The sequence below is a fragment of the Hydractinia symbiolongicarpus genome, chromosome 14 (assembly GCF_029227915.1).
Source record: "Hydractinia symbiolongicarpus strain clone_291-10 chromosome 14, HSymV2.1, whole genome shotgun sequence".
NCBI classification, from domain to species: Eukaryota; Metazoa; Cnidaria; class Hydrozoa; order Anthoathecata; family Hydractiniidae; genus Hydractinia; species Hydractinia symbiolongicarpus.
The window spans coordinates 8,673,646-8,692,220 of NC_079888.1; the positions used below are offsets into that span (position 1 = coordinate 8,673,646).

The following is an 18,575-nucleotide window of genomic DNA, read 5'->3' on the forward strand; positions in this document are numbered from 1 at the left end:
AGTACCCTCAGCTTTCGGCAACAGGATACGAATGGGTCCAACCTTGTTTTCAGGGCATTTTGCCTTGTGTGTGAAGTTGTTGGCCACTCTGTAATAACGTCTCAAGGGCCACAAGGCCCTGCAGATAAACGGAAATAGGTATTTACTCTCCGATGCGATTATCTACCACCTTCTTACCTTTTGTTTTAAGTAGCTATTTTTCCTCAACTTCGTTCCCAGGGCATTTTGCCTTGTTAATCAAGTACTCCGTAATAACAGCTCATGGGCCACAAGACACTGGGGACGAGGTTGATTTTTCCTGTTATTTTATTGAAATATCTCCAGGATCTTTTAGGCACTGATTTTAACGTTGATTGTTATTTTTGTGCATATAAACAGAACTGGTACGGAAGAGAATAAGTGGTCGTGACAACTGGTTTATGCCACCCTCGTCCCCATGGATTTTGGCTTTATCTCTTATCGAAAATACAAACATCCCTGGGCACGAGAGTGGCATGAACGAGCTGTCACGATCACTTATCCATCCCTGGGGACGGTTAATGCTATTATCTAAAAACCCATGCTTATTAATGGCTTTATGATTTAAAAATTAAAATAGGTAATATTGGCAGGTAAATATGTATTGAAATAAATAAATAAAATAATATAAGTAAATAAATCATTTTTGATCATTATTAAACTTTAACAGCCTTATCCCTAGCATGCTTTCCATTAAGGCAACTGCGTTGTAAATTTGGAAGAAATGATATTTAATTCAACCTCGTTCCCAAGCCCATTTTGCCTTGTTCATGACAACTCAGGGGCCACAAGACCAAGACGTGGTTGATTCAAGCTCTTTCCGCCCAACTTGTGCAACGGCCAGAACCGCACATGTAAACATCGCATATGTTTTTCCACTGGTGTGTCGCGTATTTCCCCACAACTTTCTTGTCTTTTTCATTCCAGATATAGAAGTACTTCCCCTTAAAGAAGTACACTCCACCATCATGATACCATCGAAATACCGTATCGATGTTTTCTGGCACACCTGGAAACACTTCAGATATCTTCTTAGGCCATCCCATTTCAACGGCCCCTACCGGGTAATGTGGAAGGTTCGGTGTCGACGCAAGTTTGTCCCAACGATAAACCAGATCTTTTCGGAATAGGTAGACCTTGCCATCCGTGTGCAAAAACCCAGCATCGATTTTATCGACTTCTAATTTATTCCAACCCACGTTACCATTTTTATTTTTGCCAATTTTTAGTATCTTGGGCGTACCACCATCATCTCGATAATATTCACCGCCCTGAAAAAAGATGGAAATGACAAGTTATTTGAACGACTATCCGAAAATATGGTTAAATTTTTCTATAACTTTTCTTACACAAGCTGGTTGCCAACCTCGTCTCCAGGGCTCTGTTTCACTTTCCGACAATCTTAGAAAGAGGAAAGACTCCTAGAGACGAGATGGACTCTTTAATCAAATTGCATTAGTGTTATTTAGCGACTAAAATACGGAACGACAGGCTTTCTTCAAAAATATTGGCCCAGGTACAGTCTGGTCGCATGATACAAAAATGCACAAACAAACTAGACATTTTTGAATTTCCTAATCTATAGAATTAATCAAAAAGGCAAAATGGGCTGGGAACAAGGTTGCTTTTTCTGAATAACTCGATGCGTTTATTTTTTTTTTTAATTTTAACTATACCGAAAAGAAATACAGCTTCCAATCAGTATTAATCAAAACATCATCGATATATTTGAAATTGCTTCGGAAGATCTTTTGAAATGGGCGCGGCCATGTTTGCTCGACTTGCAATGCATTGTCATTAAGTTGGTAAACATAGGGACCAACAAAAATATAAGTTCTACCATCTTTGTGATTGCTGAAGATAGAGTCTATACGATCTGGCCAACATTTACCTAAAATTGCAAAAATAAATGAGCAAGACCATGCATTCCCGTACCCAGAGATCTTAGTGATAAAACACGTTTATATCAAAGAGCTCTGGGCGCGATTTATCGGGATTTATTAGAAGAAACAGTGAATTACAAAGATTTTTTATTCTTAGGCTAAAAAAGTACACAAAATATTTTTTCTTACCGTATCTGTCTTGCACATTCTGTATGTCAGTAGAATGAAGAGCGTAAATGCTTTGAGAGCCCATTAAAGCATACATGATAGACGAAGGAATAGCAGAATGCGGCAGTCCAAGGATATGACCCACTTCGTGAATAGCAGTTGCAATGAAATCGCCTTGCTTTCGTGTAGCAACAAAGAAACCATTCTTCTTTTTGTAATCCCAACTCTCGTTATCGTCAAAATGAATCTGCATGGCCTCTCGTGACGCATGCGCGGTAACTCCTCCAGGTCCATCAAAGGGTTCTTCATCATCATGGTATCCTAAAAGGGAGATTTTTTTTAAAAGTTTAGAATACAGGAAAAAACAAATACGTTTTCTCATAACTTTATTGTAGCCCTTTCTCTATTTGTTGTTTACAGTAAGCAGCTATTGTATTTTCGTAATTTTAACAACAGATTTATAGTGATAACCATTATAATTTCCTTGTACAAAAAAGATTGTCAATATCACCGAAATGCATTACTTTAGTTCCACTACAGGTAGAACTGAGATTCAACCTTGTCCCCTGGGCATTTTGTATTTTTTCTGACATCAGACAGGGATACGATCCCGGTTATAGAAAAGAGACAACAGGCGCTGGGAACGACGTTGACTGACGTTTAGGCCTTTTTTAGGCAGCAAATTATGTTAGAGAATAAAGCGCAACATTTACGCGGAGTTGAGACACGTAAACTTCAGCCACGTCGTCCCAAGAGCTCTTTGAGAAAAAGAAGTCGTTCTACCAGACTATCATAAGCGTAGAAGAAACCTGGGGACGAGATTGTATGTCAAGATGCAAGTCCACTTTGCTTTGTAACGTACCCAAGAAAAAAGGGCAAATAAGCGGGAAAGTAATCACACATTGTTAGATAGTTTTGCAGACCCTCACACCCGTCTTCAGCAAGAGTCTACGCATAAAATAATTATATATATTTTGTTATATCAGATCTATATTGTTTTACCGTATTTCGACTGCATACTGTCTAGTCTGATTTACTACACTTGTTGTATATACGAAGATTATATAGAGTTAAAAAATCAAATTATTTTTATTTGAATGCAATGAATTAGAAAGTTTCACAAATAGCACGGATTATTTTCTGTTAAAGGGCTTTAGGCAACCTCGTTCCCAGGGTCTTGTGGCCCCTGAGCCGTTATTACGGAGTGGTTTCGCCGCTATCAACTATCAACAAGGCAAAATGCCCTGGGAACAAGGTTGGGCTTTGGGTTATAGAATGGTTATTCGAACGAGTATTTTTTACCTTTTCGAAATGATATGACTAAATCTGCCTCGTCTGTACCTTCCAGACTTCGAAACTTCACGTTTGAAACTCCAGCCCACATGTTCATTGCAAATTCCATTAGTTCGTAAATTTTCTTTGTAATTTTGGTCGTCGAGGAGAGATAATCTGGTGAAACGATCCAGCTGAGCGTAACACTTTTACTAAACGGGTCCTTGGGGTTCTGAAGTATTTGTTGTCTTTTACGTTGCCCACGACTCGTCCAAGTGATTTTAAAATTTTCAGGGGATTTGTCTTTTGCTCCACATCTTGGTTTTAACATTGTATCTATGGTGATTTTGGTCAATTCTCCTGATTTTGGAAGTCCTAAAAAATCTTGATAATCAGAGAGCGCATTTTCAACTTCTTGTTTCGTATATTTATCTTTGAATTTTTCGTTGTATTTTATTTCTGCTGATGTCTCGTCGGATGGCAAGGTTTTGTTTACATTAAGGTAACCGAACCGCTCCAGGTATTTCTAAGAAAAATATTTTTTTTTACTACCCTTCGGAGCTTGATTTCGTTATATGCTTTACAAAAAGTACTATTTATTTTCGTCTCAATATCTTCCCGTTTTGGACAAAAGAAACGTACTTTTTCCCCACCTAAAACTATAAAACGAATGTATGGTGCATTAGAATTCTGCATCTTTAAAAAAAAGCAACCACATTAAGCAACTTTCAAAATGCAGACAGTTTCTCAACTCAAGTACTAGGTCAAAAAGTTCAGTTTCTTAACGTGTACAAGAGGTTCTACCTATTATTCTTCCGCCATTAAAACAAACGTAGCTATTCTGTTTTATTGAACAAAAAAGATCACCATTAAATAAGCAAAAAGCAAAAGCGACATACAATGGCATCTTCAAAGAATTCTTTTTTTATTTCACCATGAACACAAGAGATTGTCATACACAATATAACTATGATAAGATAGTATCTCCTCAAATAATCCATTGCGTGAGATAAACAGTGAAAATCATTTACAGCAAAGTTTTATTTTGTCAGTAATATAAACAACGGAACATAGTACGCGACGATGGTTAACAAATGAGGCGTAGTTCCAAATATCAGCAATTTCCGCTTTGGCTTGGCGGACAAACAAGTTTGGCGGGACCAACAATATGACGGAACCAACTGCGAGACTAACAAATATGCGGAAAAAACAACTCTTTTTTTATAAACAAGAGATAAAGGTCGAAGTATACATAAAAAACATGAATAAATATAAAAATATATTTAAAACAAAATAAGTGATGTTTTTTTTTTGGGCACACAAGGTTGAAAGGTCGAAACAGATAAAGGACAAGGGGATTAAAAAAGGATGGCCTTACTGTAACGAGCTCGATAAAGGTCGAAGTTGTGAAATTTCAGATTTTTTTCTTTTGACAGCTTTCTTTAACAGCGCTGTAAAAAAGACAGTGGAACAAGAACTAGTTGCGCTTGGCAGATGATTTTGAAAGATTGACGTAATAAAGAACATGCAATGTAAAACTAACTTATACCCTGATATATGGCCTAACTTAAAAAAAAAATACAAAAAAATATGCCAAAGGTACCACTCAATAATAAGAGAGAAAAGTATTGTTTTCCGTTAGTTGACGTAGCGAGATAACGGACTTTTAAAATTCAGTCCATGATATTGACACTCCAGCACAAGGCATCAAATATGGACTATCAACTCAAAAACAACATCATTGGTCTACAATACAGTCTTGGAATACGTATATGACACACATAAACTGCATACAAAAACGTAGGCCAATAAACCGAAACTGTAAACAGTTGCTAAAATGCAAAGGCATGATCCTAAATTGTAAAATTCAAACGATTGTTCATGATGATGATGCTGCGGACCTTACAAAAATGAGATTTCAAAATTTTTTTACATTAAAAGTTTCCAAATAGAAAAGTAAACGTCGTCCCCCAGGGCTTCTTTTATCTTTTAGCTTGTCAATCTTAACTGGTTAATCCTGGGGCATATTACTTCATTTAATGCAGTTTATGTCCCGACGTGCTGAATTTATTAAATATTTTTACATCATGTTGGCGACCTTTGCACAAACTATATTCTAACTTATTCTCGTCTTGTTGAGATAAACCACAAAAGTAGTTTATTTTAAAGAGCTCTGGGGACGAGAATGAATATAAAAACGAAGCACGAAAGGTGCAGCAATAATACAATGAAGAGGGAGTGTGGCGGGCGTTGAGATCTTCAAATTTTGATATTAACGCCCCTGGCCCAGGAACTTTGGAGGCGAGTGGGATCAGAGGTGTATTGGAGGAAAGGTCTGGGATCTGGCGCATATTGTTTCTCCCTTTACAGTCTTAATTGATCTTCTCCACATTATGTAGCCAGCTAACAGGCCTGTAGAACCAAGGAGGTTGAAGCAACCACGAAGGTTACCTACAGAAAATGCAAAAACCACTACCTCTAGCTAAGGTATTCACTCCTTCGTTTCTAGTGCACTTGCTTTCCACCTTTTTTTCTTTTTCAAACAATTGACAGAGTACTACCGTTTTAAATTAGGTATAAACTCGAACAACTTTCTTAACTTTTCTCTGGAAGTCTTACAGCCCCTATAATTTAGATTGGCACTGGCCTTTGCACTTGACACTGTTGGTCACAAAATTCTCCTGAAAAAACTAATTTATTATGGTATCAGAGGAACTCCTCTTAAATCTGTTTCGTTCTTATTTATCTGGCAGACAACAATTTGTATCAATTAACGGAACTGAATCTTAGTACAAACTTGTTAGACATGGTGTACTACAAGGATCTGTTTTAGGCCCTCTTCTGTTTCTTATTTATATAAATGATTTAAATTGTGCCATAAAATTTTCCATGGTTCATCACTTTGCTGATGATACCAACCTAATATGTTTTAATAAGTCTTTAAAATCTCTTTCTAAAAGAATCAACATGGATCTAAAATTTCTTTTCCAATGGCTCAACGCCAACAAAATCTCTCTGAATGCAAGTAAAACTGAATATATCCTGTTTAAGCACAAGTTTAAACCAACAAACTATAACTTCAAGTTATTCATCAACAGGCAAGAAGCTCTTTCCCAGTAACTGCATTAAGTATTCTCTTAGATTCTGATCTCAACTGGAAATCTCAGATCAATGCAATTGCGGTTAAACTTAAGAGGGCTAATGGAGCTAAAAGTACCTTGTTCCACAAAGTGTTCTGAAAACTGCGTACCATGCTATCTTTGGTAGCCATCTTCGTTACTGCAATGAAATTTGGGGCCAACCTGGTCATCACTTTATTGATCGTATTTACTGTTTACAACGTTGTGCAGTTAGACTAATTTCTTTTGCACAATGCAGAATGACTTCTACCCTCTTTTCTCTAATCTTTGGCGCCGTAGATTAGTGGTTATAGCTCTCGTACTCTGTGCGGGAGACCGGGGTTCGATTCCTCTTGACGGCGATTCAACATGGGCGAGTGAATGTTACCATAGCCCCGGGTTAACCCAAGCCATGTGAGGGAAATTGGGAAGATGGCACACTGTGTGGGCCGTTGGATGTTGCCGGGGGTTGTCTAGTAGAGCGCAGGCTCAAAATGGGTCTGCGTAGCTCAAAATGAGCATTAAATACTCTAGGACTCTCCATCTACGCCATGGCCCCTCCTGGAAATAATAGACAGGGTATATTGTTGAAAATAGGCACTCTTGCCGCAAGAACATTCTAGAACCTTGTGTACTATCTAGAAATATAAGGGACATTGGAGAATATTCCAGAAATAAGATAACTATACTAGAAACTACTAATAGTAAATATAGAACATCTGGAATATACTAGAACATTCTAAAGTATCTTATCTTTAATATATAAATAGGAAAACGTCTTGTAAATTTTAGAGTCATAGAGTCATAAAGTTATTGGAGCAGTCGAAGCAACTCTGCAAATATATAAAGTTTACATTTCAACATATATCCCTCGATATTTGTGAGGCTAGCCATGTAAAATATGCACATCTATCTATCTATCTTAATATTTTAAAATTTGCTGACTTGGTTCACATGAAAAATGTAATTTTTCTGTACAATTTATGTATATCACGGAAAACTCCCAGAGGCACTTCTTGATACTTACAAAGTTGACTTTTCCCACTCTTACTGGACTTGTGGATCTATTCCTGGTTTGATAAATCCGCCCATTGTGTCATCTAAATCCTTCGGCTTGAACTCTATTCCATGTCAGTCCATTTATTCATGGAATTTTGTACAAAACTCCTTTCCTTCAACTTAACTAGTCTCTCTCACCTCTCCTAGACTAACTTCTTCTCTGATCCAGTTCTTTTTCTCATTGTACAGCTGAGTTTGTCATCATTTGTTTTTCTTTTAATATGTTACTGCGTTTTGCATATGTTTTTGTCTGTTGTTTTCTTGTTTTGTTTTTGTATATTAAGGGTGGCCAGCATCTCCTTACAGTGATAGCCTTATTTTTTTGTAAATTGATATTTATTTGACTTCTACCTTATGTATGCTAATACTGTAGAATAAATTCTTTTTCTTCTTCTTCTTCTTCTTCTTCTTCTTCTTTTTCTTCTTCTTCTTCTTCTTCTTCTTCTTCTTCTTCTTCTTCTTCTTCTTCCTTCTTCCTTCTTCCTTCTTCCTTCTTCCTTCTTCCTTCTTAAAGTCGTAAGTAAAGTCGTGATGATACCTTCCTGCAAAGAAACAGACTAAAAAGGACCTCACTTTACATAGTGCCACATTTTTTGCCTGCCACGCAATTGTTAAAGCTGAAAGGACTTACCGCGGAATATGTAAACATTCAAAAAGGTCTATATTTGTCAACTTAAACTTACAAAAGTTTTTGCCTCATTTTCTATCTGAATTTTTATCTATTCTGAATGGGAGCGTGCGGTTGCAAAACAAAATATTAATTACCTACCTGAAACACAAGTTCACATATCAAAACATGGAAAAGAGGAAAAGGCGTATATACATCTATACTATATACTTCTAAACTCTCCTCTTCCCCGTTTTACTTTATGTGTGACTACCTCTCCCCCATCATGCATACATACTTTATGGATGCCCCAAATTAAAAGTAGTAAACTTGACTTTTATATTTTATTGATATGACATTGACGGATTTAGGGTATCTCAATCTAGTATAAGTTATGTATTTAAGTTGAGACCGCATGTCAGTTTGCAATCAAATTTTGTAAGTAAACATATAAGGCCTATACAAGCTTACCCAGAAAATTATGTTGCAAACAAAATTGCAAATTCTGAGTTATTGGGTCATTGGAAAAAATATAAGAGGCCTGGGACGAGCAAACAAGTTAATTCATTCACCTTTATCATATCTATGCATTGATAAATCATAATTTATGCAGTATAATTAAATCTGAAATTTTTATAATGTGAATACTTTGAGAAATGTGTAAGGTGTAGCAAATAATTTTTGTCATAGAAATTAAACATAAATTAAATTCAAAATGTACTTATTATAGAAATGAAATAATTAAGATGTATAGAATTAAGATGTCAATTTTTCTTCGTCCCAGACCTCATTTTTGCAAATGACCCAATAACCAATAAAATATTGCAAGTATGTTTATGAACCACTTTGCTGTATTAAACTGAATCTTTTATTTATGAAACTTTTTTATTATCAGTTTAATTGCTATTTTCTAATTTTATAGCTAGAGTTATTTAAAAAATGGCAATGCTGCTTTTTCAAGAATATCTACCTGAGAATTTACTTGAAAAAGCTGCAGGAAAAGGAAAGATTGTTCGTGTTGTTGGTATTGCTGCTGCTGGTTTCCATTGTGGATTAAAGTTTCTTCGTAAAATAAGTCTCTGTGGTGATTCAAACAACCCAGTGCTATTGTATCTTCATAAACTTCTACGCACACACTTGAATTGTGGTGTACTGATCAGAGGTGAATTTTTTGCAAAACTACCATGGCATTACATGGTAATTTTGTCAGGATGTCATGTTATTGTCAATTATGGTTCTTATGGTACTGTTCCAGTGCGTGTTCTGGAACATCAGCAAAACTTGCAGGTTAGATTTTTTGTCATGCCATGATTACCATAGCAGAGTCGATGGAAGAATTAGTTGAAAAGTTTGAGAAGTGGAAGTAAGGACTAGAAGAGAAAAGGCCAAGGGTGAACACACCAAAGTCTAAAGTAAATGATTAGTAGCATTGCAGCCAAGTGTGACCTTGTAGTTGGAAAGTGGCCTTGTGGAGTTTGCAGGAAAGGGGTTGGTAGTGACTCAATTTTTGGTCAGACTTGCAAGCATTGGGTACATAAGAAGTGCAGTAGTACTGGTGGAAGGTTAAGGGCTGACATTCAGTTTGTATGCAAGCGTTGCAAAGGAGGTGAGATTATAGAGAATGAAGTATTTCCAGCTTTAATGATGTACAAAAGTGGCTCGTTAGAGATAGTTGAGAACTTCTGTTACTTAGATGATATGTTGGGCACTGAAGGGGGTGTTGGAAGAATTGTTACTTGCAGGATAGGTTCTGACTTCCTTTGTTAACTAGCAGAATCTTGTCAATTGAGGTAAAAGGTACGTTGTATGAGGCCTGTGTGTAAGTGTTATGTTGTACCGTAGTGAGACATGGACAGTGAAGCAGGAAGCTCTTGACCGCTTAGAAAGGAATGATAGGAGAATGGTCAGGTGGATGTGTAACGCCAGTCTGAGAGACAGAAAGAGTTCAGATGAGCTAAGAAGCAGGTTAAGTATCCGTAGAATTAAAGATGTTATCCAGGTAAGAAGATTGAATTGGCTGGGGCACTTGGAAAGAATGGAGGAGGATAATTGGGTAAAAAGTGTAGAGACTTGATAGTTCCTGGGGCAAAGCCCAGAGGCAGACTGAAAAAGACTTAGCAGGAGGTTATAAGTACATACTTGATACAGAGGAAGTTGAGCAGATTAGAAGAGGGTCATTAATATACCCCGTCCAGCCCCTGCTAGCATAGAAAATGGACGTTAAGCCGAGATTGAGGATGTACATATTCATTTAGCAAATGCCAACCTGAAACTGTTTAAAATGGCAGTCATTTATCATTTTTCGAAATAGTTACAGACCTAGAGAGAGGTAGAGAGAAGCATGAGTTTCTTAGGCTAAAATTCTATCATCTTTACATAAATGTAGTTGGATGTACAGGTGATGATGGGTCTGCTGCCATACAACAAGTTGCCCGAAGGCCTGTTTTTGCTATTGTTCACTTCTTAAATATTACTAAACTCTATTTGGGAAACTTCCCCGTAGATGTCTTTTTCAAAAAAGCCCTGACGCTTTAGCCAACAATCCCTAATATAGTATATAACTCAATTTAAATTTTTAGAAAGAGTTGGAACTATGCCCTGATTTATTTAACCGTATAACATTACAAATGAAATATGAAGAAAGTCGAAATATAGTGGCAAGAGAAATTGGTTGTGATGCACAAAACTTAGTTTTTGTTGAAAATGTAACTGAAGGAATGAACTGTACCTTACGTTCACTTCTACCGCATTTTAAAGATAATGACGCTATCTTCTGTTTGAACGTTAACTATGCTTCTGTCTTGAAAACGGTAGCTGTTTACTCAAAGAAGAATAATGTGGAAGTATTAAAGCTTGACGTTGAATTTCCTATTGTATCCGAAGAGGAGTTTGTGAATGCATTTCGAAATATGTTTGCAACACATGGAAATATTAGACTGGCAATATTTGATCACATAACCAGCGCTTCTGCAGTTAAACTTCCAATCAAAAAAATTGCAAGTTTATGTCGAGAATTTGGTATTATCTCTGTTGTTGATGCAGCACATGCTCCTGGCCAGCTGTTTTTAGATATTAAAAGCTATGATATTGATATTTACATAGGTCTGTACTTTAACACTACGCAGTAATTGTTCCCCTTTTCCCCCCTTTTTAATTTTTCCCTCCCTAAGGGGTCGTCTACAAATTTCGTATGATATTTTATACGAATATATACGAATTTAATTGCTTTTAATTCGTATAAAAATCGTATACAATTCGTATAGTGTTAAATAGTTATACGATTTTTAAAAAATCTAATACGAATTTTATACGATTTTCATACGAATTGTCATACGAATTATATTCTCTTTTATACGATTTTCATACGAATTTTCATACAAATTATATTCTCTTTCATACGAATTGTCATTCGAATTATATTCTCTTTTATACGAATTTTCATACGAATTATATTTCGTTTTTAAACTTTTAACATGCGATCTAAAAAAACATTTCTATCGCCGTTTTTCGTTTTTAAACTTTTTAAAATGCGATCTAAAAAAACATTTCTATCGCCGTTTTTCGTTTTTAAACTTTTTAAAATGCGATCTAAAAAAACATTTCTATCGTCGTTTTTCGTTTTTCAACTTTTAAAAATGCGATCTAAAAAAACATTTCTATCGCCGTTTTTCGTTTTTCAACTTTTAAAAATGCGATCTAAAAAAACATTTCTATCGCCGTTTTTCGTTTTTCAACTTTTAAAAATGCGATCTAAAAAAACATTTCTATCGCCGTTTTTCGTTTTTTAACTTTTAAAAATGCGATCTAAAAAAAAACATTTCTATCGCCGTTTTTCGTTTTTCAACTTTTAACAAGCGATCTAAAAAAACATTTCTATCGCCGTTTTTCGTTTTTCAACTTTTAAAAATGCGATCTAAAAAAACATTTCTATCGCCGTTTTTCGTTTTTAAACTTTTGAAAATGGGATCTAAAAAAAACATTTCTATCGCCGTTTTTCGTTTTTAAACTTTTTAAAATGCGATCTAAAAAAACATTTCTCTCGCCGTTTTTCGTTTTTCAACTTTTAAAAATGCGATCTAAAAAAATATTTCTATCGCCGTTTTTCGTTTTTAAACTTTTAAAATGCGATCTAAAAAATATTTTATTTTGAAACTCATATACGAATTTAATACAATGTCAAACGATTTTCTTTTTTTTAAAACCATACGCATCTAATTAAAATCTCATACGAATTTTTTATTAAACTCGTACGAATTTAACTCATACGAATTTGATTTAAAACTTATACGAATTTAATTTAAAACTCATACGAATTTTTTTAAACTCATACGAATTTAATTTAAAACTCATACGAATTTAATTTAAAACTCATACGAATTTAATTTAAAACTCATACGAATTTAATTAAAAACTCATACGAATTTTATACGAATTTAGAAAAATTTCATACGAATTTAATTACTGTATGGCAAAAGAAAATTCGTATAGCATATACGAATTTTTTTGATACGAATTGCTACGAATTTTGTAGATGACCCCTAACCCCCTGCCTATACGTTCATTCCAACCCCATCCCATATTTATTAAGTTATTGAGCATGGTGGGAAAAATAATATATCCATATTATAAAATATATAAAAAGAATCAAAATTTAACAACTTCCAGAAAGGGAAGTTTTTGTGGGGATGTTCTTTGAAATCTTTTTACGGATATTTTCTCTAAGACTAGGTGAAAAGTGGTTGTATGAAAAAATGCCTTATCCTAAATACGGTCTTGAAGTCAGTAGTTTTTAAGTATCGGTTCACTCAATTATTCAATTTTTTTAGTTCTTTTTCTTACAATGGTTTCTTGCTAATTAGGGAACCTTCACAAATGGTATTATACTCCAAAAAGTTGTGCCATAATGTGCATCGATGAAAGATTACACGATAAAATGCAGCCCACTGTTGTTTCGCATGGTTGTTATGGTGATCTACACGAAAGATTTCGTCGTCAAGGCACGAAGAATTATTCGGCACATGTAACTGCTGGTTACGCTGTTGAATATATGAAGAAGTTAGGAGGGATTGTAAGCGTCTTCTTTGGTCATACTTTTTATTTTGTCATCTTGAAAGCATTTATATGATATATGTGGTCGTGATACTATGCATGTATGTTGATTGTAATTTTATTTAAACTGCTACTTTTTCTCCTTTTTTTTCAACTAAAATAAAGCCAAATATCTCACATAACCACCGTTGTTCCTAATAAAACCGATATGTTTTTGCTTTCTCTTTTTCGAAAGATTTTTTCAACGTGCACTGTTTGCCAAAACTCTGTTTAACAGCGAAATCTGTGTGTTTCTCTTGGAGGAATATTTTTGCCCCCAAAATAGAAATGAAATGTTTGCTTGGAAAAAAAAATTTGAACGTGAAATCAATATTTACACCCTAGATTGACCTTGATCCAAATTATATTAGGAATTTCAGTCCTTCAGTAAAAAGGATTTTTACTTTTGTTTACACTATTTTCATATGAAATAGTTTAGTTTCTGTTTGAGCAGACATTTTTGTGTTTTTAGTTGACACGCGTTTCTGTTCTTAGGGACACTTGCATTCCTACATAACTCCCTTGGTGGAGTGGGCTGTCCAACTCTATGTGAGAGAATGGAACACAGAAGAACTCTCCGTTCCAAAGAGCATGAAAGCTCCTTACATGCGTATTGTGTTTCTCCCTGAGGTGTTTACTAAACACTATGGGTCGAAAACAGAAGATGCTGATCGGATGATTATCGACATGTTAAACGATTTTAAACTGGCAATATTTGTCAACCCGGTTCAAGGAAGGCTCGCCACACGTGTGTCCGCGCAAATATTCAGCACGAGGAACCAGTATAAATATGCTGCACGAGTAATTAAACGGAGAGCCAACGAATTACGCTCGAAGTACAACTGAATTTTTTATCAACATTGACATTGCATTCAAGCTAATGTAAATATACACGCATGCGCATTTCAGACTTTGTTGCGATGCAACATAATCTACGAACAATATGTTCCATGTTTTATATGGTCAGTATTATATATTAAAAACTTTAATCCGCGTTCTTTGCGCAAATAGTCATATTTATATATTTTTTACTTTTGTCTTAAAATTAATACAATAGAAGGCGCTCCAAACTTTTTTTGTCATTTCCGTGATCTTTTACTTGAGATGGTTTTCAATAAACGGGAATATCAATAAGAATTAGTATTTATCCGGTTAAACCTATTCAGTTTCTATTGGTATTACTATCAACGAGGGTCTTGCGAAGGGGGTGTTAATGCAATTTAAATCTCCCGAGAGATTGCTCAAGTAGACAACGGCCTAAGATATCGAACTTATCCTCATGTTGAACGCTAAGAAGGAAGGATAAATATTATATTTTTGTAGTATCTGGTATAATTCGGCTTGGGTTAAAACAAAGACCTTTCGCATTGAAAGCGAACGCTCTATACTGCAAGGTCACCAGTTACGTTCAACATTATCAGGCAGAGTTTGGTCGCTGGAATTTCGGATGCTTTAAAATAACATATCTACAGAACAAAAAAAAGGGGGAAAAGCATGATGATCTTTTACAAGCTCGACCCCAGCACTTTTTACCGTGACGGCGCTAGAATATAAAAAAGCGCAGCGCCGTTGAGAAGCAAATAGGTGACGAGGTTGGATCTTTTAAACTGTCAACCTCCATAATCAGGACAGGCCGGCTAATTATGTACGACAGTTAAAAAATATTAATTGGCCCTTATAAAAGTCAAATATCGCAGGCCGACTTTTGTCCGACAGTCTAATATTACTGAAGACTTATAGAACGAACATATCGGGGCGGCAGGCCCACTTATGTTTTTATATTATTTCTCACTTATAGAACAAATATAATCGAGGCTGACTACTTTTGTATCATTCGTCATCACTTCTGATAAGCAAATAGCCCTGGTGGAAAAGTTGTTGTTGTTCTCAAATGAAACGAAATTTCGTGGCAAATACTAAATTTTGGGATTCGCAAATTTAATAACTTTTCACCAAACTTAATTCCCGTAAAAAGAATAATAGTTTCGCGAAATTCAGTTACTTCAAAGTATATTATGTTGAAATGTATTTACTACAAGAGTAGTTTATACTAAGAGTTTACGTCGAGACTATTTTCTTTTGCCATGTCTAGTTTTTAGGGGTGTTCCATCTTCCCCAGAGAATGTTTAATTCACAAAAGTTTGAAGAAAAAGCCGTAGATTAGTGGTTATAGCTTTCGTACTCTGTGCGGGAGACCGGGGTTCGATTCCTCTTGACGGCGATTCAACATGGGCGAGTGAATGTTACCATAGCCCCGGGTTAACCCAAGCCATGTGAGGGAAATTGGGGAGATGGCACACTGTGTGGGCCGTTGGATGTTGCCGGGAGTTGTCTAGTAGAGCGTGGGCCCTACTAATTGGGTCTGCATAGCTCAAAATGAGCATTAAATACTCTAGGACTCTCCATCTAAGCCATGGCCCCTCCTGGAAATAATAGACAGGGTATATCCCTCGATATTTGTGAGGCTAGCCATGTAAAATATGCACATCTATCTATCTAGCACAGCCGGCCTGGCCAGCCATTATATCAGCGTGTTTATAATCCGGTCACCACGACGTAACCAGGGCAAAAAAATCCTAATCGGGCCATGCGTACAAAATCTGTCCGTCCTGTTTATAAACAGGCCGTTTTCGCAATCCGGGCAGAAAAAATATGCCACTAAGAATTATCGTCTGCATCAATTTTTTCAGGTAGCTTGCAACTTCTTGTCCCCAGGGTAACTCTAGTTCAGATTACATGTAAATATAAAATACCTTATCAAGCACAGGAGGAAGTTGGGTTAACCATATCCGAAAGTAGTCAATCAATCACAAAGAAAAATATCCAGAAAGCGAACAATACATAAAAAAAAAGACCTCTTTCCCCCTGTTCGTATCACACGACCCCCCTCCCCCCTCAAGATCTTCATTCCAGTATTTGTGTGCTCGTTACATAGAGAGCAAAAAAGTTAATGACGTATTGCAAAACAAGTCGGGAAGTGAAAGTTGGCTGTGAAAATCCTACCATCTTTTGTATCCTTCCCTACCCTACTTTACTAGCTACCTAGCTACCTTTTCTTTATTTTTCCATTTTCATGAATTTTCTAGATACTTAGTTTTTGTAAAATGGGTTTATTTTATTACATGTCCAGCTAGCTTATGATGTAAAAGGGTCATAATATTTTTAAAAGGTAGGTGATATCTTTTGTGTATGTATGATCCTTATTGGTAAAAGTTTATTCACACAAGATATTATTTCACATTTTACAGAATTTGATGCCTCTAATCAAGTTTTAAATCTCGTATTATAGACTAAGTAGAACCAACAAACAGTCAGGAACCATAAATTAGGCTATTCTTGCGGTTGGAATGTTCTCCTTCATTGCTCTCCAATGGGGGTACAAAGTGGACTTTTCACAGTCAAACCTTCACAGTAGCAACCTTAATTAAACAGATTTTACAAGCAAAACAGTGTTAAAATGTCAGAAAATGGCAAAAATTAGGCAGTACCTAAAACATTAAAGATTTGACTAAAAAAAAAAGAATTCCTTGAAAAATCCAGTATTGTAGTTATGAAGGTTTCACCACAAAAACATTATGATTACGGCATTAGTACACCATTTCATAATGACTGCTTAACCTAAATATATATTGGCCCGTGATTGGTTCAGCTAGTGTTATGACGCGACCGCAAGAATTCGGTTTGACATCATAATTTTTTTGGAGGTGAAAAGTTTCCATATTTTAGGTGAAGAGAGTGCAGAGCTAGACACATTTTGGTGTTTTAAGAACAATGTTAAAAAGTATATTAGATAATTTTTAAAAACAAAATCTAGAAAGCTAGCTAAGTATCATTTCCAGACAGATTTTTATTGTCATTACGTTCGTTAATTATTCTTTCATTTCCACAATTTTTACCATACGAATTAGGTTTGTTTTCACCTAGCAAAAATTTTAAAATGGCAGATGTAGCACAAGTGCAATTTGTTAATTAGGACAAATGTCTATGGCAACAAATGTGAACGTAGGGTATTATAGTCTATTAGTCTCCGATAGCCTATTTAGGCTATTTATCTCTCCTAATTAGGCCATCAACCTGGTATTTGCTGCCTATCACTGTTCTGTTGCATAGTTGCAACGGTTTTTAGCTAAAAACATTTTATATAACCTCCTTTTAATGGCCCAAAGATATATTTTCTTATTATTTAAGCTGTCAGACTATATAGCATTTGGTTTATTTTGATTTAGGAAAGAGAAAGAATCTCTATTTTGCTTTTGTAGATTTAGAGAAAGCTTTTGATAGAGTGCCACGTAAAGTTATTTGGTGGGCTATGAGAAAATTAGGTGTGGATGAGTGGCTAGTTACGATGGTACAGTCTATGTACAACAATGCTAGAAGTCGTGTCAGGATTAACGATTCACTTAGTGATGAATTTAGTGTAAATGTTGGTGTACATCAGGGCTCTGTACTTAGTCCTTTGTTGTTTGTTCTAGTCTAGAAGCGCTGTCGATGGAGTTCAGTACAGGTTGTCCATGGGAGTTATTGTATGCAGATGATTTGGTTCTCATAGCAGAGTCGATGGAAGAATTAGTTGAAAAGTTTGAGAAGTGGAAGAAAGGATTAGAAGAGATAGGGCTAAAGGTAAACACAGCAAAGTCTAAAGTCATGATTAGTAGCATTGCAGCCAAATGTGACCTTGTAGTTGGAAAGTGGCCTTGTGGAGTTTGCAGGAGAGGGGTTGGTAGTAACTCAATTTTTTGTCAGACTTGCAAGCATTGGGTACATAAGAAGTGCAGTAGTATTAGTGGAAGGTTAAGAGCTGACATTCAGTTTGTATGCAAGCGTTGCAAAGGTGAGATTATAGAGAATGAAGTATTTCCAGCTTTAATGATGTACAACAGTGGCTCGTTAGAGATAGTTGAGAACTTCTGTTACTTAGGTGATATGTTGGGCAGTGAAGGGGGTGTTGGAAGAAGTGTTACTTGCAGGATAGGTTCTGCTTGGAAAAAGTTCAGAGAGTTACTTCCTTTGTTAACTAGCAGAGTCCTGTCAATTGAGGTAAAAGGTAGGTTGTATGAGGTCTGTGTAAGAAGTGTTATGTTGTACGGTAGTGAGACATGGGCAGTGAAGCAGGAAGATCTTAACCGTTTAGAAAGGAATGATATGAGAATGGTTAGGTGCATGTGTAACGCCAGTCTGAGAGACAGAAAGAGTTCAGATGAGCTAAGAAGCAGGCTAAGTCTCCATAGAATTAAAGATGTTATCCAGATAAGAAGACTGATGTGGCTGAGGCACTTGGAAAGAATGGAGGAGGATAATTGGGTAAGAAAGTGTAGAGACTTGATAGTTCCTGGGGCAAAGCCCAGAGGCAGACGGAGAAAG

At 35.9% G+C, this 18,575-nt stretch overlaps 2 protein-coding genes across 2 annotated transcripts; one reads left to right on the forward strand and one right to left on the reverse strand.

Moving 5' to 3' along the window:
• Positions 1-604: 604 nt before the first annotated feature.
• On the reverse strand, positions 605-8,707 carry LOC130625125 (collagenase 3-like). The gene is made up of 6 exons (XM_057440196.1): positions 8,699-8,707; positions 8,289-8,369; positions 3,372-3,867; positions 2,091-2,390; positions 1,695-1,909; positions 605-1,289 (listed from the first exon to the last, which is right to left on the reverse strand). Exons 1-6 carry the CDS (start codon positions 8,705-8,707, stop codon positions 828-830), a joined length of 1,563 nt encoding a protein of 520 aa, XP_057296179.1. The 3' UTR covers positions 605-827.
• Positions 8,708-9,029: 322 nt separating this feature from the next.
• Positions 9,030-14,284, forward strand: LOC130625305 (uncharacterized). The gene is made up of 4 exons (XM_057440361.1): positions 9,030-9,413; positions 10,706-11,228; positions 12,986-13,194; positions 13,710-14,284. Exons 1-4 carry the CDS (start codon positions 9,066-9,068, stop codon positions 14,058-14,060), a joined length of 1,431 nt encoding a protein of 476 aa, XP_057296344.1. The 5' UTR covers positions 9,030-9,065; the 3' UTR covers positions 14,061-14,284.
• The last annotated feature ends 4,291 nt before the right edge of the window (positions 14,285-18,575 follow it).

Bases quoted from the DNA above. Each gene is read 5' to 3' on its own strand.
- LOC130625125 (XM_057440196.1), bottom strand. The intron at 2,391-3,371 runs GTAAAAAATACT...TCTCCCTTTTAG, and splicing joins AGTCATATCATTTCGAAAAG to GATACCATGATGATGAAGAA. The intron at 1,910-2,090 runs GTAAGAAAAAAT...TTGCAATTTTAG, and splicing joins GAATGTGCAAGACAGATACG to GTAAATGTTGGCCAGATCGT.
- LOC130625305 (XM_057440361.1), top strand. From the start codon at position 9,066: ATGGCAATGCTGCTTTTTCAAGAATATCTACCTGAGAATTTACTTGAA. The intron at 9,414-10,705 runs GTTAGATTTTTT...TTAAATTTTTAG, and splicing joins AACATCAGCAAAACTTGCAG to AAAGAGTTGGAACTATGCCC. The intron at 13,195-13,709 runs GTAAGCGTCTTC...TTCTGTTCTTAG, and splicing joins TGAAGAAGTTAGGAGGGATT to GGACACTTGCATTCCTACAT.